Here is a 25,781-nt window from a genome sequence, read left to right as displayed (position 1 = left end):
GCCCTACACAAAACACAGTCAGCAGAGCCGTAATTGGGAATTACACACCCTCACACGTGTATTAGTCATGATTTACCCTGACAATGCAAGCAGGATGTACAATAAGGTTTTCCCTGAGGAAATTTCAGAAAACAAACAAAAGTAGAAAAACAAAATTTTTTTAAAATTCCGCTTTAAAAAAATGGAATAGCAAATAATATTCAGCGAACAAAGACTAATTTCAAATGACAACAAGATTTAACACTCTATTTTTGGAAGCGTGCTCATTTATTTTCTTCATTAATAATTCATGGGGAAGGAAGCTTACATCAAAACATCAAGTGTGTTATACAATCATTATCCAGAAAAAAATAAAAGGTTAAAAGTATATTTTGACTAGTACAATACTTTTTTTTAAGAATTAAGGATGAAACATGAGCTCAGCAATTTCACAGTTATAAAGGAACACAACTATATTGACAAATAAGTCAGGTCTTGAAGATTGAAAACATTGAAATTAAAACATTATTGATTGAAGAAATATAATTTATACTGAGAGTGGGTCGGAATTTAAACTGATTACATAAATATTTAAAAGCTGCTAAGACACATAGATCAGATTGGGATACTCTGAAACACAAGGTGGCAGCAGACTTAATTACCAGCTAAACTTCAGTTGTTTGCATAGTTTTGAGCATGCACGCATTTCTAAGAACAATTCTGTTACCTGGTAAAATCTGCAGTCACCTATTGCCAACAGTAGCTTATTAAATTAACATCTATTTCACAGAAGTCCTTATCTCTAAGAAATTCTCACTGATAATCCCCGTTTTGTTGATAATAAATACCTTAAAAAACATGTTACTTTTAACTAATGCCACAATTGGATAAAACAGTAAAGACTCCTTCCCCAAAGCAAACAAAATATAACCTTGCACACCTCATTCTTAAATAGGTACAATTCTTAATGTTCATGTGATGATCATCACAATTATAGGGTTTCAGAAAAAACTATAGTATTTAATGGACACTCAAGCGTGCTGAAGGCAAGTAAGTATTAATTGGGTTTATTGTCAAGTAAAAGAGTATTATCTTAATCTATCATTTTGTTGGGTAAAAGTCAATTACAGAATGCCATATTCAATACAAAACAGTCTCACCAGTGTTTGTTGGCAAGTTAACCTGAACAGCATTTGTGATTTCTATTAATATAACAGATGCTCAAACGATGCTTCACTATTGGTTGTATATACACCCAAAATCAAAGCCCATTTTCACTTATGATTAAAATTCAAGAGACATTGAAAATTGTACGCATTGCTAGTTAAACATTATACATACATTTAGATCATCATTATTTTAAAAAAAAACGCTTCAAAATATTATCATAACTTTATATGGGTTTTGACTTTGACAAATTTGAAACCCAAAACTTGATTAACAAGGGATGTATAATACAGCAGTCCTACCATCTTCATACACTCGGTAGACATCAAATATAGATTTATGTAAGACCAGTACATCTGGTACATGTTTGGATGTTTTCTAAAACAACAGTTTCCTTTGGGTCAAACTCTATGGACTAATAAAGTAAACAAGCTCAAAATACAGTTTCAACACAACATACTCCCAAAAATAGTCATACATATTTTAATTTACATAGAAGACACAAGTTGTCAAGATAATTGCAGCTTCGTTGCAGTAATTGAGATTAAATTTGTTTTTGAATGGTAATCACAAAAACCATCAACAAGAAATGTCAAACTGACATGAAGAAACAAATCTGCCAGGAAAAACCAAATAAAATCTGAAATCATCTACAGTACTACTTTTCACCTGGACTATTCTAAAATGACTAATCATCATACATTTATCTGTTTGGAAAGGATTGTGATGAATCTCCTCTGCTGCTGTCCAACATAAACCTATCCAATCTACATGTATTCCACAAATCATGACACACTGCCAGTCCATTGGGTTAGCTTAAAATGACTGGAACCATCCCTAAAGCCCAATTTCATACACCTTGCAAATATGAATGCGTAGCAAATTTAAATTTTTACATCACAAATTCAAAACGAATAATTTGCAACAGTTCAGTTTTGCGAAACATTTGCTACGAAAACAGCCCTGTAACGAAAATTTGCTTTGCATTCGCAGGAAGTATGAACCATGCTTTATTGTCTCCCTTAGGAGCGTCCTTGCTGCAGTCAAACACCCAGGGCTAAGAGCCTGGTTTATTTCATCACCACACCTCATAATGAAACTAAATCAATCCTTAAATCCAACGTCCTCATAAGGGTCATCATAACACAGTGTTAAACAGCACTTTTGGTTGAAATGCCAGCAATAAAGATGACTGTTACGGTACAAAACATGACAGTGTTTTCCGTCGCCTACATTATAACAGAACATTTACAACCTAAAATGGATAGAAGGCATATAGCGCATATTTAACCCCAGAGCCTAAATAAAGCATTTTATACATGCAGGATAGGTCTGTAACTTTTAGACATAGAACTTATGCATTGATGTCATCCACTCATCCAGCCACCATCTTAGAGGTAAAACGATGACGAAGCAATCAAAACGTAGAGATTTGTATGCGCAACACACAGGTTCGGCCAACGAACGGCTGCTGTTCTACCTCTACTCTAGGTGAGGGCGCCCGACTGATATGACATCATGTGGATAAGGTCTATTGGTGTCAAGTATTGATGTTTTCTTTAGGAATGAAGACAAACATGATGAGGATGTAGGCTGTCATCATTTGGGAGGTTGTTCTCCATCTATTCTTCATCACTACCTTCATCATCGGTGGTATAATCAGAAACATCACTATCTCCTTCCTCTTCTTTATCTTCATCATCTGAGATGTCCCATTGAGGATGCATCTCCTCTACCTTCTTGGCTTCTTTCACATCCACCTTGGAGGAAATCAGAATTGATTATAATGCAATCAGTAATCAGTTTGTTTACATCTCTATGGAAGTTAAGGGCACGGCCCAATTTCATAGAGCTGCTTAAGCAATAAAAGTGGCTAAGCACAACAAAATTATGCTCACCAGAATAATGTTACCAACTAAAACACCATTTTACATGTTCAAAATGTAACTGGTAACCTGCTTATTGAAAAATGTAAGGCAATACTTTCTGCTTAAGCAGCTCTATGAAATCGGGGCCAGATTTCAACCCAACATTCTAGAAAGCAGGCAACTTTTAGAGGGTCTACTCCTTTTTGAGGGGCTCTCTTTATCCATATTAGTGAAGAGAGTAATGAATGAGTATTTAATGCTACACTTACTTTGATTGATTTGATGTAATCCAGATCAAGATAGCAGTCAGAGCGAACACAGAGCTGGTATTGATACAACCCTTTAACAGGTGCAGGGAACTTCAACTCGATCTAAGGGAGGAAAAGATCAATTGTAACCACTCAAATAAATGTTTCAAAAGACTGTCTGAATAAGCACTTTACACTTCAGGCTAGGCAACTAAGGCATACAAAAAAATGTTATGTTGGCATAACCCGACCTACCTTAAAAATATGGCCGACCCTGGATATTTTTATTTTTTCAAGTGAAGAAATTTAATGATTTAAATCTATTAAAGACATATAAATAAAATAATTTTCATCAAGAGTTTAAAAATATACTATTTGTTGTTTGTTTTCTTTTGTTATTGTGTTTAACAATTAGAAAACATGTAATTTTCGTTGCTGCGAGGAAAAAAAGAAGGAACAAAATCCCTACCTACCTACCCTAACATAACATGTTTTTATTTATGCCTAAGGTAGGATTTGAAACCGCAACCTGCACATTCCAAAGCATATATCTTAGCCACTAGACAACTAATTACTACATTAATTATGTTTTGCCTCTGCTATATAGCACTTCTTGTTATACTGTGCTTTGTTAATATTTGTGCACATTAATGGTCAACCTGGGCCAATTAATGGAAAGATTGTCCAATATTTGTGCACAGAAACGTTAAGCTAACTTGCAACTAGGTATTTGATACGATTTGTATACTTACATCTTTTTCATCAACAAGGTCATAAATCATCTGAGGTAAAGTGATAATACGATGTGTCTTCCTATCAGCTAGGTAGATCCACCACCATTCCTGCTTTACCTGGTGATAAATATTAAAGGAATGTTAGTCCAAGGGGAACCAGATACTTATTGACATTGTAGTCAACCCACCATGGTCTACAATAAGGCTTTGTTTGAACTGAGGGTTTCGGGCTAAGGAAGTGTTGGGCTATGTCTGTGGCAGTTGGCTGAATCAATGTTGAAGTATTTGTAGAATTAGAAACTCTGCATGGTGGAAATACAACATAGTAAGGTTTGCAGTAACACCCTGTAATGATAATCTGTAAATGAGTTGGGGTGGTTCTGAAAAGCACCGCTGGTTTCAATTTGACGCTTCAATCAGTATGCTCTGATCATCTTCTTTTCAGAACCACTCCAACTCATTTAGAGATTATCATTACATGCTGTTACCGCAAACCTTACTATATCGTTGTAGTATTTGAAAATACAGTCCTCTAGGCACAGCAAAATGTCAATGCCTTGATTTCACTGCAAGGTATATTTGCGTTAACACTAGAGTACTTTTATCATAGCCTAATCTGATTCTCGTAACCTAGAGTGAACAACAATGTTGATGGTCAAGCTCTAGTTCCCAGTAGTTACAAAGTTGAACAGACAATCTAACACAATCTCTCAGAGTGGTCCATGTAACTAAAACCATGACTCTGACAGTCACAACATTCTAATGTGCTTCACAATCTACAAGGCACACAACATTCTAATGTGCTTCACAATCTACAAGGCACACAACATTCTAATGTGCTTCACAATCTACAAGGCACACAACATTCTAATGTGCTTCACAATCTACAAGGCACACAACATTCTAATGTGCTTCACAATCTACAAGGCACACAACATTCTAATGTGCTTCACAATCTACAAGGCACACAACATTCTAATGTGCTTCACAATCTACAAGGCACACAACATTCTAATGTGCTTCACAATCTACAAGGCACACAACATTCTAATGTGCTTCACAATCTACAAGGCACACAACATTCTAATGTGCTTCACAATCTACAAGGCACACAACATTCTAATGTGCTTCACAATCTACAAGGCACACAACATTCTAATGTGCTTCACAATCTACAAGGCACACAACATTCTAATGTGCTTCACAATCTACAAGGCACACAACATTCTAATGTGCTTCACAATCTACAAGGCACACAACATTCTAATGTGCTTCACAATCTACAAGGCACACAACCATAATATCTTACCTCTGGGAAGTATGGACAATGGACCTCATGAGAAGTCTTAGATGTTCCTTCTAGAACTTTCTCTTTCCTTGTGATCCCAGACTGTAACCTTTCCCATTCTTCCTCCTCTTGCTCTCCACCATCGCTGCTGTTATTATCATCACTGTCATGGCAACAGAGATACAAATATGCTATTAATATCTTCCTTTATTATCATCACTGTCATGGCAACAGAGAAATACAAATATGCTATTAATATCTTCCTTTATTATCATCACTGCCATGGCAACAAAGAGATACAAATATGCTAATAATATCTTCCCTTGGTGAAAAATGATTTCTTTTGATTTTAAAGTTAGGCTGTATGCGAAACGGCGACAGCTGTGGCTAGATTAGCCCATATGCCGGTGTTAAATAACACATTTCCTTAAAGGCAGTGGACACGATTGTTAATTACTCAAAATAATTATACGCATAAAACCCTACTTGGTAACGAGTAATGGGGAGAGGTTGATAGTATAAAACATTGGGAGAAACGGCTTCCTCTTAAGTACAGAGCTTGTGAGAAATAAGTAATTTTCCACGAATTTGATTTTGAGACCTCAGATCTATAATTTGAGGTCTAAAAATCAAGCGTCTGAAAGCACACAGCTTCGTGAGAAAAGGGTGTTTTTTCTTTTCTTTTTTTTCTCGCAACTTCGACAACCGTTTGAGCTCAAATCTTCACAAGTTTGTTATTTTATGCATATGTTGAGATACACCAAGCGGGAAGACTAGTCTTTGACAATTACCAATAGTGTCCAGTGTCTATAAAAACCATCACCATCTAAAATGAATACTCAACAATGTAAGTCACTGCTGAATTCCTTGAATCTGACATGCACTTCCAGAATGAATACTCAACAATGTAAGTCACTGCTGAATTCCTTGAATCTGACATGCACTTCCAGAATGAATACTCTACAATGTAAGTCACTGCTGAATTCCTTGAATCTGACATGCACTTCCAGAATGAATACTCTACAATGTAAGTCACTGCTGAATTCCTTGAATCTGACATGCACTTCCAGAATGAATACTCAACAATGTAAGTCACTGCTGAATTCCTTGAATCTGACATGCACTTCCAGAATGAATACTCTACAATGTAAGTCACTGCTGAATTCCTTGAATCTGACATGCACTTCCAGAATGAATACTCAACAATGTAAGTCACTGCTGAATTCCTTGAATCTGACGTGCACAATGAATACTCTACAATGTAAGTCACTGCTGAATTCCTTGAATCTGACATGCACTTCCAGAATGAATACTCAACAATGTAAGTCACTGCTGAATTCCTTGAATCTGACATGCACAATGAATACTCTACAATGTAAGTCACTGCTGAATTCCTTGAATCTGACATGCACTTCCAGAATGAATACTCAACAATGTAAGTCACTGCTGAATTCCTTGAATCTGACATGCACAATGAATACTCTACAATGTAAGTCACTGCTGAATTCCTTGAATCTGACATGCACTTCCAGAATGAATACTCAACAATGTAAGTCACTGCTGAATTCCTTGAATCTGACATGCACTTCCAGAATGAATACTCTACAATGTAAGTCACTGCTGAATTCCTTGAATCTGACATGCACTTCCAGAATGAATACTCAACAATGTAAGTCACTGCTGAATTCCTTGAATCTGACATGCACAATGAATACTCAACAATGTAAGTCACTGCTGAATTCCTTGAATCTGACATGCACAATGAATACTCTACAATGTAAGTCACTGCTGAATTCCTTGAATCTGACATGCACTTCCAGAAAGAATACTCTACAATGTAAGTCACTGCTGAATTCCTTGAATCTGACATGCACTTCCAGAAAGAATACTCTACAATGTAAGTCACTGCTGAATTCCTTGAATCTGACATGCACTTCCAGACAGAATACACAACAACAATCATTCTCTTTGGAGTCAAGGCATATCAACTAAACTCAACATTTATTTTGCGCAACATCTACAACTAAAGATGCAGACATTAACAAGCGATTGGTGAACTTGTTGACTACAAAACATCTAAGGGTAAATTTATAAACTGACCTTGAATGTTTACTGTTATCCTCCTGTTCATTGTCACTTTCACTTCCACTGTCACCCGAGTCTTTATTGGGATCCAGCTCCTGGATAGCCTGAGTACAGTAACATCAGATGCATCTTCATTAATTTTTGATTAATTTTGATAAATTTTTAGAAGGCATAAATTTTTTTTGAATTTCAATTCGATTCTCAGTAAAGATCATGAACTTTTTTCTTCAAACCTAATTGTAGTTCCACATCTAAACACCTCTCTTAATATTTATGCATGACGTCATAATTTTTGTCCAAAATGAGGCTATGGGCGCAAGTCTGCCACCACTTGCAGTGCTGCGCCTTTAGCCTCGTTTTGGGTTAGATTGTGACGTACCTCATGCATAAATATTAAGAGAGGCGTATGGAACCTGAAAAGAGTATGCTGTAACAGTATTTATCTGTGCGTATCTGCGTTCAGGCAATCTGTGTACACTGCCTTTTTAACTCTAACAAAATCCAAAACCTCATTTGGTGACTCGACACCCAAAGTTGGACTCTGATTATGGTGGTATGCCTGATCTCATGTTAAGGGAGCACAGCACAGTCCTTAGTCCAACAGAATCAAACAAAACACACAGTTGGATTTCAATGGGTTGGGGTGGTTAAGGTTGATCAACCAACGTTGGAATATTCTTTCCCTAAGTGAATTCATACAGCTGTATGGAAACTCAGTGCAATATTATTCTGGGCAACAACCTACCCCTTTAGTATTATTGCTAACATGGTTAGCGGCTCCTTTGCCGTTGTGTTGAGGTGATTCCTCCGCTGCTTTCAGTGCTGCTGCGGCGGCTGCTTTCTTAGTAGCCTGCTTCTTCTGGGCTTTGTTCTTAGCTCCTCCTCCTCCTCCTTTGTTCTTTTTTCTTCTGTGTTTCTCCCAAACATGAGTCTTGGGTTTGTGTGGTACTGGTGAATCAGTCTGATGAGAAATGCAACATGAATCATCAACAACTCAAGATTTGATTGCAGTCGAGTTGGTGTCAACATGAACTATTGGTTTTGGTTATTCACTCGATTCTTCAGACAGTCAAATCTGTAAATCGAAATTAGCCGACTTGCTAAAATATACCTGCAAATTTAACATCTCTTACATCGTTGCGGTACCCGCTGCCAAAACACAGGATTCGAACCGTCTCTAGCTACCGGGCAACCTCGGTAGTCTAGTTGGTAAGACACTGCTCTAGAATTGCAAGGGTCCTGGGTTCGAATCCCACCCGTGTAACATGCCTGTGATTTTTATTTTTCACAGGACTTGGGAAAGTACTGAGTATACAGTGCTAACACACATCGGTGTATGGGTAAAACCAAAATTAATATTCTTTATCCCCGATGCAAATTTAACATCTCTTATAAAACATACTTATCACATAAGAGAGATTTATGTACTCTTTCCAACAGTACACAGTTTGTTGGGATATGTTTATTTGCAAAGCAGTTAATAATGAGTGTTTCTTGAAATACAGTAATAAAGCCCTATATGGGCTTAGCCAGGATTGGTGTTCATGTTCTGTGACAAGTCAGGTGGATATGGATAATGCGTGTTAATAACAACCCTCGTCAATCTACATTAAAAAGTTGCAATTGAGAAAATTTAAGATCTTGTTTGTGAAGTATAACTTGAAGATTTAGTTCTTATCAAGACAATTAGGTTCTAGTCTTACTTTATCTTCATCTAATGCGTCTTCTACAACAGCGTCTTCCACAGCATCTACTGGATCATTGCTTTCATCATCCAACACCTACAAAGAAAACAAGAAAAACACTCATCACTTTATTAATAGTGTAACAAGCTAGCACAAAACTTGCAATCTATTCTCTTTGTGCACAGTGCCACAGGCCTAGAGCTACACGCAGGCCACGGAGGCCATGGCTTCAGTGCCCCAGGGCCCAATTTCATAGCGCTGCTAAGCACAAGTATTTGCTTAGCATGAAATTTTTTCCTTGATAGAAACAGGATTACCAATCAAATTTCAACGTGATTTTCAGGATAAGCAAACAACAGCTGAATACCAGTAACAAGCATTATGCAACAAATGAAATTTGGTGGGTAATCCTGTTTTTATCAAGGAATAAATTTCATGCCAAGCAAATTTTTGTGCTTAGCAGCTCTATGAAATTGGCCCTGGTCTTGGCCTTTGTGCCCCTTCAAAAGTTTTCCCTTTGCAAAAAATGAAAATGGCCTTGCCCTTTCTAAGAAGAAATTCCATGCCTGGTGCCAATGAAGTACTCATTAACCCTCGACTCCTTAGGCCCAGTTGACCACAGGTGACCTAAACCCACCACTATCCCCCATTCCACATTCACTGGTACTCCACAACAAACTGGACCAAGATAAGATTGGTATACATTAGCAATCGTTACTCACTACAGTTCTTAATCATCTGAAATCATACGACATCGGATTTTGAAGGGTTAGGGTTAATAGAAACTTAAAAATTCCATAATCCTGAGGATTCAATCCGTGTTCCTGATATAATTTTGAAAATGTAAGTATTTCCATGGTAACTGACCTGAAATGTGCCTCTCCTTAGGGTGACTGTAGCCGTTACCAAAGACCCTGCAGTTATCGACTTCTTGTCCTCATCAGCAAGTACTAAATAAATCATCAAAATAACAATCACTAGTCAGTTGAATCCAAACACAATTGTCTCATCAAATGGCAGACGGAGATTTTCTCAAAGGAGATAAATAATAAGTTTGTAACATAATTGCCAATTGGGATAACACATAATGAATAACATTTTTTTGGGACAGTAGGTTTTGATTATTTAAGTGCCAATAGTCGGGAATAACAAAATGTTACACAATTATTGTTACCTTCTAGCTCCACATCTGCATCCAATTTAGGCAGTGACTTCAAGACGTTCAGAATGTCCTGATATTGCTTCTCATGAAGATGACGAAGAATGTTCCTGCAAGAAACAAATTTATGGATCAACAATAAACCATTGCTGTAGATAAAGACCAATCAGTCAATCACTCAATAGGTCAATTAATTTCTAAGGTGCCAGTCTAATGGTCATTACTCACAGCACCCTACAGTAAGCTCTCGTAAAAAAGGTAGGACTTATTTTGAAAATGGCTATTGCAGAAGATTGTCTGACGTTGGGGAAAATGATTCTCCAAATCCTAGGTGCAGCTACAGTAAAGGAAGGATCCCCCATATGTGTTTACTTCTTTGAATGCAAAGGAATGAAGTTTGGGAACAGGGAGTACAATTTTGGACCTGCAGTTTATTTCATCTTGATTGTTTTCTTTATTTACTCATACCTTCTATCGGCATCCTTCATTTTGACGAACTGACTAATGGCTTTAATGTGGCGCTGGAAAGATAACAGATATAGAAAATTAGCTGAATCTCTGGTGCTGCAGGAACATGCATCTCCATTGTAAGTATAGATAATAGCAAAGGTTGACGAGTTGAAAAACTTATTACAATCAATTTGTTGAGTATTTAGAAACAGGTTTGAAGGACCAAAGTTGACAGAATGAGAAAATACAATAACAAGATTTTGCTGAATCCAAACTGTACCTTTTTTCGCAGTGTATCTTCATTAAAATGTGGCAGTTGTAGTAGTGGCGTTTTGTCCCAGCAAGCTTGGACAATCATTGGGCTCTGACGCATCAGGAACTCTATGGACTCAAGACGAGGCTCTTTGGCCACTAATGAAAAAATAACAAATTACAATCATTTATTAAATTCACCATGAACACTATAGCCAAAGCAATAACAACAAATCTAATGCCTTGCTCCTGTAAATTAAAAAGTTCTAAGCACAGTTGCTTATAACAGAAATTATTTGAAAAGAAATAGTCTGCCAAGCAATTTGCACCATTTGATACAGCTGTTCATCAGACTTAAATCTTTCCCTGAACCATTGCAAATGGGTGCACAGATTGCTAATCATTCACAACAACAACCTCTACCCTCACAGGTGCCTCATTAACTCCCGGGTGAAGAGAAGCAATTACAGTAAAGTGTCTTTCTCAAAGACACAAGAGTCATGACCAGAATTCAAACCAAAGTGCAAGTTCACTTTGCCACAAAGCACTCCGTTATGAAGTATAACAATTCAAACAGGCTCTGGTATTATTTTGGCAACCCTTGGTATAAGCCTTCTTACCTCTGCCATAGTTTTTCCATGTGACAAGCTGAGAGGCAGTATTGATCATTTCTTGAATCAACTGCGGACATTTGCTGACGATGTACTTCTTGTCTGTAACCAATCAAAGCAAAACATTAGGGTAAGATGTTCACACTAACAGTGTTGTAAGCAAGAAGGTTGTAAAGTAGACTTAGTCACAGGCCATGTCCAAGTTCATTTATGGTAATTTAATCAATTAGTAAAACAGCCAGACAATAAACTACATGTGGTAAGTGTGAGTTTCAGTTCTTCAAATGGTCGAATGAAAGGAGTAATAATGTTTAGGTGCCACAAGCATCATTCAAGTTGTGAATAGGTTACAAATAGGTGCATTATCAAAGTTTGATTTGAGGTGACTTACCAACATCCAGAGTTTCTAGAGGGAGTTCAGTCCTAGCTAAGTGAGCATAAAGAAGAATCCTTGCTTTACGGCTGTATGGATACACAAACGGTTTCTCCTTACTCTTCTTCCCATACTCGCTGTCAAATTCACGCATCAGCTAAAACACCAATCACAAAACAGTTATGTCATGTACATTATTATAGTCAAGTCATCTCAAATTAAAACTCTCCTACTCTTTGTAACATTTCCACCATTTAAAACCATTCAGCGGCAAGGGTTGTGTATGGTGGCACAACTAGGCATGGAACTAACTGTGTACATATCATATTGCAGAGTGGTCTAGTTTATGCGCCTTACAAAACATTGCATGGTCATAACGTAAGAGGGTTGACAGTGTGCTGTATAGATATACATTCACCACATGATATCATATAAGAGGCTTACACAGTTTATTTATCATTTAAAACCACAGTGGATGACATTTAGTGATCGGACAGTAGGAGGGTTGACTATGTGCTGCATTGATACATTCAACACATGATATCATATTGCAGGAAGACATACTTCATCTATCATTCCAAACCACAGTGGATAACATTTAGTGATCAGACAGTAGGAGGGTTGACTATGTACTGCATTGATACATTCAACACATGATATCATATTGCAGGAAGACATACTTCATCTATCATTCCAAACCACAGTGGATGACATTTAGTGATCAGACAGTAGGAGGGTTGACTATGTGCTGCATTGATACATTCAACACATGATATCATATTGCAGGAAGACATACTTCATCTATCATTCCAAACCACAGTGGATAACATTTAGTGATCAGACAGTAGGAGGGTTGACTATGTACTGCATTGATACATTCAACACATGATATCATATTGCAGGAAGACATACTTCATCTATCATTCCAAACCACAGTGGATGACATTTAGTGATCAGACAGTAGGAGGGTTGACTATGTGCTGTATTGATACATTCAATACATGATATCATATTGCAGGAAGACATACTTCATCTATCATTCCAAACCTTCCAAACCACAGTGGATGACATTGAATGGACAAACAGCACTAGGAGGGTTAATAGATATTTAGTATAACTACAATCCATTGTATCAGAGGTATGCTAAACTCACAAGCCTTAAGGGCCATAAATTCACTCAAGTCTTCTCTAAAAGCTGGAGAGTAAAATTGTCATTCAACATAAGACCAAGTGAGTTTGGGTTAGATGGGACTGTAAGTGCTTACCGGGGGAAGTTCTTCATTGTCACTTGGTCGAAGCACAATCTCACTGTTATGCTTCTCCTCAAACTCAAAAGATCCTGATAATATCATCAAAGCTCCTGAAGAAAAATACAGACAACTCAAGTCATACAACAAGGCATTATCAAAAGGGAATATCTTGATTTAAAATCAAACAATGACGTACCAAAATAACTTTACCTCATACATATTCATGATCAAGAGTTGAATTCTAACTGGGCCATTCACCATCACGTGCCAGGTGCTATTTGAGCTGTTTACCAAGCTTGGCACGCATATTCATGAACAAAGAAAACACACATACACTAAAGCGGAAACAAACAATACTGTCCTATGGGACGTACGAACAACATTCTACTATGAGCGCACTTTCTGCCCTAGCCAGCCAAGTACAAATAAAAAGATGCATCGCATTAAGTGTAAATGTCAATCTGCTGGAGAAAATAGTGGACAATAAAGATGCACTACAATAAAAAAAACATCAGGGTGGACAATCGATATAAGCTCTCCTCATGGGTATAGGAAGTTGACAGATTAGTTTGTCATCTTCCTATACCTCAAGGAGCTGATACCAATTGTCCATCTTCAAACCATGTTATATTTGTAGAAATACAGCTTACTTTTAAGATTCAAGCATGGTGTCTTGTAGATGAAGTGAAGAAAGAGTTGAGATGTGTCAAGAAGTACTTCAACTGCACTGTAACGAATAGAGCGATACCACCATGTACCCTGGAAGAAAGTGTATATCAGACATACAAACATCAACAAAGATTCAAGATTGGATCCAGCTTGAGGGTGAAAACTCAACACATTTTGTCTCGCTAAATATTTAGACAAACTACCTCAGCTTGAACCTTAATAAAAATGTTAGAAGATTTATGAATTAAAACTCACCACAGCAATGGGTAAGATAACCATTATCGCCAATCCATATGCACCAAGTACCTAATATCCAAAGAAGAAAAACAAGTTACAGTCGACTCCCGTTATTACAAGCTCGCATGTTACGAGGTTCCGGTTGATACGAGGTTTTTTGCCGGTCCAGAACGGCCCCATGCGTGTTTCAAGGCATTAAAATACTGATTATACGAGCACGGTAGTAGCGAGAACACGGTTATAACGAGGTAATTTGGGAGACCCATTACAAGCAAAACATTGTTTAAAACCCTTCTATAACGAGAACAATTCAAAAACCAACAAAAGAAATACCTGTACAGCTGGTAAAGTCGATATTTGTGGCTTTTTTTTAAGACATACAATAGAGGTGTTAAGTGGACGCTACCGCTAGCAACACTAATCCGAAATCGGGAGTCACGAGTCAGCAAGCAAGGTTGTTAATTCCAAACTCCGGACAATGGTGGGATTAGGAGGTTTGCATGGTTCAAACATTGGAGAAATCTTAAGAAAAGATACTGATCCACTGAGTTTATAAGCGCATTATAAATTTTCAGAAGAAAAAAAACACCCGCAACTTACAATCAAAACTAGTTGCGTGATCAATTATTGAATGCAAAAGCAAGATTTTACCTGGTATCCCACATTGGCAATGAACCATCTAACATGACAGTGTTTACCAATGAAAATCAAGATTCTATTTTTTGTTGCTGCGACGAGTGTATTACACATGCACACACATGCACAGAACATCTTCCCTGGTATCTCGCGTTAGCAATGAACCTTCTATTATTACACTAGTGGTTACCAATGAAAATCCAGCTTTTATTTTATTTACTGAAAATTTTCACAGCGTGTGCAGTATGCATTGCAGCAGTAAGATTTCCCCTGGTGTCTCGCAGCAGCAATGAACCATCCAGCGTTAAACAGGTGGTTACCAATGAAAACCAAGACTCTATTTATTGCATTGGCAATAAACTGCCGGCGACCAAAGTTTTGTAAGAGAAACTTCCCAAAACATGAACGCAAGTTTAAATCTTACACTTTTTATCAATCTTGTAAAATATAAATTGATTTTAAAATTGAATTTAAAACTAAACCAACTTAGTTAAAACAGTTTTATAGTCCCCGCGTTGTGCTTGTTTGTGCAGTACATCGCACATACTACTCTATGCACACAGTAGTACATGTATAGTCAATTGAAGCTCTGCCATGCATCTGTGTGTACACACGTGCGGCCATTATGTCATGTACATGTACATGTATATGCAAGTACACGTGTTGTGTGCATGCACAATGATGATGTATGTACATGTATCTATATTTAGCGCGCTGCGTTTAAGACGAGATTCGGATAATACAAGGAAAATGGGCCAGTCCGGCGGACCTCGTTATAACGGGAGTCGACTGTATATTAGAACATACAGCTCTGTGTTGCAGTCACTTTGTGGACATTCCGTTCTTTTTTACACTGAAAAAAATCATATTCTTTGCAAACAGAACATTGCCCCAAAATTACATTTAAAGAAGTAACAAAAAAGAAAAGCATTTTTTACAAGGTAGAAAACTTAATATTTTATACATGGTGTTTCAAAACCTATCCTTATGTGGACTTCATTTGTTCTCATGTCCACAGTTCAGATGTAGTTCTTACCCAATCACACAAGTTGAAGGTAACAATGCTAGTATAAATGCAGAGTGTCTGAAATCAATTTCCCTTAACATAACACTGAATTATAAACAAATAAGGCTTGTGACTACATTACCAGAATGGAGTTATTTTGATCCACAACCCATGCTGGTAAAGCAATTCCAAAACTGGTAGCTGAAATCAAAAGATAAAACGCTTATATAAGACACAAACAGAAAGTATATGGTCAACAGTGTATAACACAATTACTATAATGGTGATGAAGATAATTGTCTTTTCGTAACAGCTACATTTTACTTTGCCTACACTTGAAGACAGATATATGGTGAAGAATATGGAGTGGCAAATCAAAAGAAAATGAACTTCAGTTCTGGTCTTGACAGAGTGTGGGTTCAGGTCATGGCTAAGATACTTGTGTCATTGACATCTAACCATAAGTCCTCTGCACCTCTTCTGTAATGCATGTAAAAGAACCCAGTACACTTGATTTGTTGCATGGTTGGTTGTAGATTGCACCACATCACCTTATAAACCCTTTCAAAGTGCTTTATAGACTGGTCTCACAATTCTCATCATTCAAACTTAACCCCATCAATAAAGTAAGAAGCGCTTTGTATAAGAACTTACGAGGGTGGAAAGTTAAATTGACTGGATAAACTAGTTTAGTTGCACTCACCTGTAGGGCCATCAGGATTGCCATACTTCTCCCAGTTTTCTCTTGATTCATCATCTGTCAATCTACATCAAGGAGGATGAAATTATGTTACAATTATGGCAAGTTTAAAGGTCTGGTTTTGGTGATAAAAAAACCACTACCAGTCATTCGAAGATGAGTTGCCCATACTGCCATAGCAAAAGCCTAAGCAAAATAAATATCAAATAAAATAGGTTTGTTGCATGAACAGACTAGTCATGTTAGACAACAGAGAAGTGTCACTTTTGATCCTTTCAAAACATGACAGTTGATACAGAGAGCTTGGGCAATGACGAGGGCTGTACTTGAGTGAGACTAGTAAATAAGTTAATCAATTAATAATGAAACTACTAAGCTGTGTACTTAGACTGACATACTTAAATATGCAACACTGATGGTTTCAACTCAGACATGCTGGATATAACACCTTCTTGAAAAACCTTTGTTACATTGAACCTGTGTACTATGTCACACATAATAAATGGTCTACATAAACTATGCTTAATCCTTAACTGATCATCTCAAAACACTGTGTGGCTAACATTTCTCTAAACATCATCACACAATAGTTTTCTCACAGTTTAGATAAATACGTGATGACAGAAAGCGGAAAGTATCTTACGCTGCGTATGCCTTGGCTATTCTCATAAACTCCACTGGATCTCCTCCTTTATCAGGATGTTTGGTCTTAGTCAGGAGACGGTACTTCCTCTTAATCTCTGCTTGTGTTACCCCCTGAATAGAAGAGAAATACAACTGGATTAAAACCATCCTACTATCCATACAAACACATACCTCATTATGGCACAACAGTGGCATTTTAAGGCACACAGAGTAGAGCTACTGCTCAAGGTTCTTCATTGAGAGTGTTAAACTGGAGAAGCCATGAGCCGTGCACAACTGCAATGGAATTGGGGGCAACTATTGGAAGAGATAAGGTTCTCAACCTCAGTCAGTTTCTGCAATGGCAGTCTGTGGTACTGATGGATCACATGCAAACATAATGACAGGAGAGTATGACAAGAGTTAAATCACTGCTTTGTGTGTACCATATGGGAGATTTTGAGGCTTCTTGGTGTATATACCTATAAGAGGGTTAACTGTTATCTCCATTGACCCATTCAAACAGTAGATACATACAAGGATGAATACACCTTTCTTTAACATTATTTAAGGATTAACGACTTTGGATTCAAAGGATTGAAACTAAGGTCATTAGCTTGGTGTAACGTGTACATAATGATTTGATAAGCTTAGAGAGAACTCTAGATATGAAACTCATTGACAAGGCTGAAGGGGAAGGTGTCGCCCACTTTTCAAAAGTCCAGTTACAAGATACAGACAGGAATATTTCTTCTTATTGTTAGCCTTCGCAATTCTGTCATTCATCGCAAATACTCGGTACGTGCATAATAGGCATGGAATGAGGTGCATGCTGGTTTAGCCAGCATCAAGTTTGATCGCTAACTATACAAGCGCAATTCTCATCCAACAGTTAGGGCATGCCCAATGGGTATTTGCCAAAAGGTCTGTAACAATGAAACAGAAATTTTTTCAAGGAAGTGTTAATACATATTACATATAAATATAATAACGACGAGTCATAAATAGTCATGAGTAATTTTGATAATTGAGAAAACTTACTCGGTCGAGTTCCAAGATGTCATATGGATCATACTCCACATGATCTCGTTCCACTTGAGATGCCCGGACTGCAAGATATATGAACAATACCCAAGCGCCAAATAACAAACCCCACCTACAGGAATGGAAAAAAACTTAGTTCAAACTTAACTTAATTTTATGTTCATGGTAATCAAGCACATGTAATTTTACTAAGAACAAAATAGTCTAAATGCAAACATAAAATGCCAGAAAATCCAACAAATTATTGAAATTTCAATACACAGGGTCGTTACCATAGATATGTCTATGCAAGCTGCTTGATTTTAATACTTGACATCAATGCAACTTACTTCAGAAGATGTCGTAGTTTCTGAGTGGGTTTCTTTGCCTGGAGTTTGGCTTTCTTGACCAGGCAGGGATGACATTGGCATTGTTTCTTGAGCTTCTCTGGATCATCTGATGGACAACAAAAATATCATTAACAGTCACTGAACGGTTTACAAACAAACAATGTTAATAGTTGTCCCTTATTTTCCAATATTCCTTCTACCACTTTTGATATAATAGAGTCCATCTATATTGACAGCTCCTAGCAGCATGCAACCCATCCCATCAAGTACAGCTCCTAGCAGCATGCAACCCATCCCATCAAGTACAGCTCCTAGCAGCATGCAACCCATCCCATCAAGTACAGCTCCTAGCAGCATGCAACCCATCCCATCAAGTACAGCTCCTAGCAGCATGCAACCCATCCCATCAAGTACAGCTCCTAGCAGCATGCAACCCATCCCCTCAAGTACAGCTCCTAGCAGCATGCAACCCATCCCATCAAGTACAGCTCCTAGCAGCATGCAACCCATCCCATCAAGTACAGCTCCTAGCAGCATGCAACCTATCCCATCAAGTACAGCTCCTAGCAGCATGCAACCCATCCCATCAAGTACAGACTTCAAAGTAAAAATTGCCTGATGAACCATGACTGATGTTCCTTTGTTGTCCTTTGTTTTTGTTCCCTTATACTACATGTAGCTTATGTATAAAATAAAACTTCAGACTAATCATTGACAGATTCAGCATAAAGATAGTTGCTCTCAAAACACCATGGTTGTTCATTGAACTCACAAACGTGTAACCGTCTAACCAAACTACATATTGTGGTCCTTTTATGTTGAAAAGATTTGCTATATGGTGCATTTTGGTTAACTTGTTGAACTTTAAGTGAAATTCTATAATTTCCGTTATATACATTTTTCTCAAACTTGAAGTTGTTTCTTTAGTTTTTTGTCATACAATTACCTTTGACACAAATGAACTGTCTGCCTCCCCAATTAACCTTTCTAATTTTGCAATCTCATTGCAAAATAATCTCACAAATAGAGGCATAGTTGTGGGGGTATTATCCCCACCCCCCCCCCCCCCAAAAAAAAGTACCAACATTTTCTATAACCCTTTGCCTCATATTGTTCAACTTGTTTGAATTTTAAATTTGATTTATTTATTTGTTATGTTAGAAAAACAGTTTCGGGAAAAAAAGTGACGATAATAAAAATCATTTTATGCGCACAAAAGTAAATTTTGAACCTGAGATTTCTAAACGAGATCTCAACCAACCAGGATAAAATAAACCACTGTGTAGGCGTGGCTCTCGTCAATTAGTTTTCTTACACTGAAGTGATTGATAGATATGTTGCAAGTGAGAAGTTAAAAAAACATCAACTAGCATATTAGGTTTAGTTAGGTTCATGGAAATTCTGGTAATTTATTAAAAATATTTTCTTTATGTGTAGTGTTAACTGATTAATTACACCATTGAAGATCAAATCCATGCTCTTCCTAGAAGATTTGGTTATCGTACTATGTATTTATGAAAATTATTTATATTAAATATGAAATGTCAAGAAATGTCTTAGCTTAGCCCCACTTGTGTGGCCAAGGATAGCTGGATTCAGCTATCCTTGGCCACACAAGTGGGGCTAGAAATGACTATAATAAAAAGAAAAAAAAAAGTAAGTAGGCCCTAAACAATAACTAAATGACAGGTTGCCAGTTTCTGGCAGCAAACACACATGAAATTGGCATGGTTTCTCAATCAATTTATGTTGATTATGAATACCAGATGGACGGAGAAGAGTGTTCAAGGCAAGAAGAAACACATGCCAATCAGCAGCAGACCAGAGTTGGGCAGTAAGATAAAACTTCACTTGTCACCATTTTTTATATTTCATAAAAAAAACACTTATATTACTCGCATTTCATACTCACCTTTCTTTTGCTTAGAAGGCCACAAGTAATATGTAAGTGGGAAAAGAAACAAGGCATAGAAAGAAACAAGAAAATAGAGAGAAGTGCCACCCGATTCGTCGTACTCAAACTGGGCAGACATCTTGCACGACAGATGCGTAAAGTAGGAATGGTTACGTGCAGTTACTTCTTTTGCATGTATGTACATGCATCTAGAATGGTGCAGACGGCATGCACTAACCGTTCGTACTAATGTAAAAAGAATAATTACACGTCGATGTAAACAGCGCCCTCTTCCGTCTGGTACGCGGTAAAACTTGAAGTTACATAACTGCAGTTTTCAAACAAAGACGAATGTGTTTGAGCTACATTTGTGTCCGGGGAAATATAAACAGGTAAAGTAACATGTAATTTACATTGTAAGAAAATCCATCATTCAAACTATTCAATGTTCAGAAGTCAGTCTCATATTACTTTCGTATTGACTATTTGTGATGCCTGAGCCTGAATGAATGCTGACCCCTTGTTTGAAGAGTGAAGGAAGGGCAAACCAACAATGGTTCTGTTTCTAAAATCAAAAAGAATTGCTCTGCATTCCCGTTGCATGCAGCAGTATTGCTTCATCATGGTTGAACAAAGCATCACAGCTTGTCCTATGCCCCATAGGTTCGTTCGTGGTGACGATAGCACAACCATGGAGCAATAGTTTATTGCTCCATGGCACAACGAACCTCATGGGAGGATTCATGGGATGAGGCATTGGGTGCGTTCGTTTAGCTTCCCTGCTGGGTCGACCCAGGTGTGTGGCAGTTTTTTTTCCAGGAGGAGCGTGGGTAATTATCTGCACACGTTCGTCCTGGGAAAAAAACCCACCACACACCAGGGTCGACCCAGGGAAGCTAAACAGGGTGGGGGGGGGGGGGGGGGGGTGGGGTTGACTCCTGATCCAACTTTGATCTCTGAATCTGGTTTGTAGACTAATCAGGATGGGACGTCCCACTAAGAAATCCACAGATACAGCGCAGACATCAACAAAGAGAAAAGCATCTGGTAAATCAGATGAAGAACCAAAGAAGAAGACAAAGAAGAGTACATCAGATGCTGATAAGAAACCAACAGAAACAGCCAAGAAAGAAGCCAAGACAACTTCAGGTAAAATCAGGGAAAGAAATATGTTGAGTGCCCTGTTCAAAATTAAAATGGCCTTGCCCTTTCAAAATGAAAATGGCTTTGCCCTTTCTAAATGAAAATGACCTTGACCGTTCAAAATGGCTTGGCCTTGCCCTTTCAAAGATGGAATATCAGGTCTGTATGTATTATCTACTCTTGTTTCACTTCTAAAACTTGCATAACTTGTAACAGGCTTAACATTTTGCAAAGAGTTCATCCAGAAGTTATTCCTATTTCTTAACCTATCATAAACAAAAATGGCAGACATTTTGTTTTTAAATAGCAATTTGTCGCACATAGCTGTATCTGTAGGGTTTTTGTCCGACGCATTTCAAATAAAATGTAAGAGCTAAAATACTTTTTTCAATTTAGTAATTTAGTTTATCTTCAGAACCTCAGTCTTTAAAACCTCTTAATGTTCATTGACTCATTCCATTCTTTTCAAATATGCACGATTAAACTGAAATAAGTTTCCATTCCCATAAAAGGACCAACGGCATTTGAGGAGGAGGTACGCCAGAGAGAAGGTTACACAGCACCCATGCCAAAACGAAACAAAAAGGGAGAATGCATCTTTGAAGACTGCCCAGATATCTACCCTAATATGACGCCAGCAGAGATACTGCAAGCAGGTAGCTTTGGTGGGACTTACTATCGTCCCATCAAATCAGGTGTCACAGGTAAGGTGTTGTGAACCCCCCCCCCCCCCCCCCCCAATTATGCTCTTTGGATCATTCTAATCATAGGAAGCATAAAGCTTTCGGAGCAGTAAAATGGGAGGTAATGAGAGACTTTGGAACAATAGGTGTTAGCAGATGAGACATACACAGTATCTCAGCTTGTGTTGATTTTCAAGGACAATGGATTTAAATCTGCTGCCACCTAGGGTCAAAATAAAGTATCCATTTAGCACAGAAGTAGCGTCTATTAATGATAACAATTTAAAGTTTCCGGTCCAATTCTCTGGCAAAGACATTGTCTCCCAAAATAGCCCTTTAGTTATGCACAAGTTATGACGTTTTGCAAAATAAAAATACAACCTTCTGCACTTACACATGCTGATTTTTCTAATATTATTTCATGGTTATTATTTATTCCAGGTGAGAAGTACTCTGGAGTATGGAAAGAACTGCCTCAAGACTGGCTGGAAGGTATCAATATAGCAAAAAAGGTATCTATAGAGCGATGATTGTCAATAATTTGTTACATTTTACAAAGTCAAGAAATTGTTAATGACCTCACTTTTTGACACTAGCACAGTATTCCTAAAAGGGTAAAAAGTAGAAAAGTAAAAAAGGATCAGTAACAGACAGGCAGGGTTTTTACTGTGCCTTGAACACCCAGCATGGTCTTATTATTAATTATTATTATTAGGGTGGCAGGGTTGTGGTGAATGGGAAGTTAAATAGACTATAGATAAGGCAAGACCTGCATGTATTTGAACATTTGGTTATCTCCGCTACCAACATACTTTAGTTGTGCGAAGGAAATAAAGTTGTAGATTTCGATTTGGCCCAATGTGCAAGACTTACACAGTCTATAAATTAGTAAAGTAACTCTTGTGCTCAACTGCAAGAGCGTAGTGAGGGATTATACAAGTTATATTTCTGTCATTCCCCATGTAAGACCTCATCTATGGTAAACTATGTCGGCCATTCAGCTAGTATTAATGAATTGTTTGCCATCTTGTGTAGGTATCAGCAGCAACTTATAACACAGAAGTCAACACATATAAAGTCAAGTGTGGAGGAGACTTAAACATGTGGGAGAGCAGTGGTTGGATGCGTAAACAAGACCCCTATGGCTGGTTCCAATGGTATTGCAGGTAAGAATTCTAAAGATGATGCGTAAGGAAGACCCCTATGGCTGGTTCCAATGGTATTGCAGGTAAGAATTCTAAAGATGATGCGTAAGGAAGAAGAAGAACTATCAAGGAGATAGATAACAGAAATAACTACATAGGAACCTACACAACAAGGCGCAAATTTGTACTATTGTTTTGTTTCTTGATCGTGTTGTTCATTCCTATTTTTTAAAGGAAGGCTTTATATTCCTTTGTACCTCAGTCTTATCACAGTGAACAAGAACAAATAACAGTGTGAGGAAGCAGAATCAATGAAAGAAAAGTTTACTCATTCTCATAATGATGCAGTTTTCAGAAACAACATCTTGAACATTTCTGTCCATATTGACATCCAGATTCTACTTGGGAAGACGCAGTGATGATGATGAAAGACAGATAGGTCGATGGTCAAGATGTGCTGGGTTCAAAGGTCGCTGGAGGAACAACCTTATTGCAAAGTGTGTACACAGCGGGAATGCCTATGACAACTTTGGTGTTTCACCAGTAGTAAGGCAAACATTGCAGCATTGGGGATATCGGTTAAACAAGGAGGATTTTGATAAAGGCGCAAAACGAGTCAAGTAGATCTTGATAAAGACTGTAGACAGTGATTTTGTATTTCTTTTTACTATTCCTCATACAAGTGTGTTGGAGGTTACACTAAGAAATTGGTCCATAGTAGAATAGTACCCGTACAATAATATACTAATACCTGTCGGTCAGAAATGCAGGATTTACATTTCATAGCACAGGGAACATTGACTGACGACAAATGTGTGGGCTCTCATTGACACAAGTCTGTACGAATCATGAAGAGAATTTCTTGGCATGATAGTATGGTATCTGTCAATGTGAGATGAATCTTCAAAAAGAGCATAACCGTGGAGTGTTGGAACTTGACTGGTTGGGTGGGTGGTATCCCGTAGAAAACTGCTGTAGCAAAACACACAACATGTTTGCGTAGTGTTTTCAAAGATACCTTCTTTAAATATTTTTAAGAAATCAATTTTGCTGTACTTTAATATTTTATGATTATGTCCCAAATTTCACAATAACCATTTTGTTGTAACAGTTTCTAAGTAAATTCATGTGTGTGTTAAAGTCAGTGAAAGTGAAAGGACTTGTTTAAGTTTAAGTTAATTTCCACCTGACAGCTAGTGTATTTATTAACATTTTTTACAGTAAACCACTAAATACTTGTATGTTTATTTGTATTGGCTGGTAAAACAATATTTAAAAGTTTCTTTTAACAAACTTCATAAAAGTGTTCTACCTGCCAATACTAAAGTGTTTCCATCTGAAATGTCGCCAAGTTTGAGTTAATTTTACACATTTGAAAATGCACAATAGTCTTGATGAAAACCTGGCTTTATAGCAAAGGTTTTTAAACTATGTTGTATGCTGTTGACTATACTAGATTGGTATTTAGCGTTTTTATTTCCCAAAACCAATAGAACACCACTAAGTGTGCTTTGTTTTAGAATAAAAGGTTTTTATGCCATTTTGACCATCATGTGTGAATTAACATAAATTTGTCGTTATGGCTCCGTGTTTTAAATTGTGAGCGTGAATAAAACTTATTAGCAGCTGACCTGCAATTTGTCAAATTTATTTATCATACTTTGGATTATTATTTTGACTTCTCCCAATTATTTGTTAATAAAACACATTGTTGCACACGGTTAACATAGGATGACAATTTGATTGTTTTGAATTTTCCGACTGTTCAGTTTTGCTACCCTAAATCAACTTTGTTTTTTCATCAATATTTTTAGAACACTTGGAAGCAAGTACACGAATGTTTCGATTCACCCCATAGAGCTATAGCTGGATGATTCACCCCCATAAGCACAATGGTATACATAATTATAGGCCAACTAGTAATTCATGTTGTGTCGTTGCTCCATTTTAAATAGGTCAAATAACCACGCCCAGTTGACAAATCAATTAACATATTGCGACGATGTGGCTAATCGGGCGCCCACGAAACCATGAAAAAATGTTTAGTTTTAAAATAAACCCCCAAAATATGGTTAGCTCCAATCTGAACGCCCACTACTTAATTTCTCTGGCAAATGTTCTCGTCAGATCAAAAGTGAAGTCGGAAAAGTAATTGAGGGCCCAAAAACCTCCTTTATATATTCCGATTGCCGCCATCGAAATAACGCGATGAAAACCACACACACAAACACCATTTCTTGATGTTTCAACTTCAAATCAATAACCTAAACGTGACAGCTAAAGATTTATTTATGGTTGAATGATGCAGAATTGAAAACTAGAGTATGAGTTAAACCAAACTATGAATAAACTATAATCATAAAATATTGAAAGTATTTCACCTCATAAAGGCCTATCGGTATAAATGCCATCGTCAACGAGGCATAAACACTTTGGTCTCAATATTATTTAGGTGCAGCAAGCATCCAAATGTAATAAAAGCGATTCTAGATGACTCCCATAAGTAAACTGTGTCACGATTA

General features: G+C 37.4%; 2 protein-coding genes across 2 annotated transcripts; one reads left to right on the top strand and one right to left on the bottom strand.

Annotated features, from left to right (window-relative positions):
* Positions 1 to 244: 244 nt before the first annotated feature.
* On the bottom strand, positions 245 to 20,508 carry LOC117296449 (translocation protein SEC63 homolog). Its single transcript, XM_033779391.1, has 22 exons — positions 20,307 to 20,508; positions 18,395 to 18,500; positions 18,063 to 18,177; positions 17,041 to 17,153; positions 16,401 to 16,462; positions 15,840 to 15,898; positions 14,074 to 14,124; positions 13,800 to 13,908; positions 13,165 to 13,259; positions 11,918 to 12,056; positions 11,536 to 11,628; positions 10,944 to 11,074; positions 10,682 to 10,734; positions 10,229 to 10,323; positions 9,922 to 10,004; positions 9,073 to 9,150; positions 8,115 to 8,330; positions 7,385 to 7,473; positions 5,306 to 5,447; positions 4,015 to 4,113; positions 3,284 to 3,385; positions 245 to 2,906 (listed from the first exon to the last, which is right to left on the bottom strand). Exons 1-22 carry the CDS (start codon positions 20,491 to 20,493, stop codon positions 2,769 to 2,771), a joined length of 2,355 nt encoding a protein of 784 aa, XP_033635282.1. The 5' UTR covers positions 20,494 to 20,508; the 3' UTR covers positions 245 to 2,768.
* Positions 20,509 to 20,571: 63 nt separating this feature from the next.
* On the top strand, positions 20,572 to 24,999 carry LOC117296450. Its single transcript, XM_033779392.1, has 6 exons — positions 20,572 to 20,680; positions 21,262 to 21,437; positions 21,944 to 22,135; positions 22,556 to 22,626; positions 23,150 to 23,280; positions 23,655 to 24,999. The coding sequence occupies exons 1-6, from the start codon at positions 20,640 to 20,642 to the stop codon at positions 23,881 to 23,883; spliced, it is 840 nt and encodes a 279-aa protein (XP_033635283.1). The 5' UTR covers positions 20,572 to 20,639; the 3' UTR covers positions 23,884 to 24,999.
* Positions 25,000 to 25,781: the final 782 nt, after the last annotated feature.

The sequence above is a fragment of the Asterias rubens genome, chromosome 11 (genome assembly GCF_902459465.1).
Source record: "Asterias rubens chromosome 11, eAstRub1.3, whole genome shotgun sequence".
In the NCBI taxonomy this organism is placed as follows: Eukaryota; Metazoa; Echinodermata; class Asteroidea; order Forcipulatida; family Asteriidae; genus Asterias; species Asterias rubens.
The sequence above is the reverse complement of the archived record's forward strand: the minus strand, read 5'-3'. Positions and strand labels throughout refer to the sequence as shown.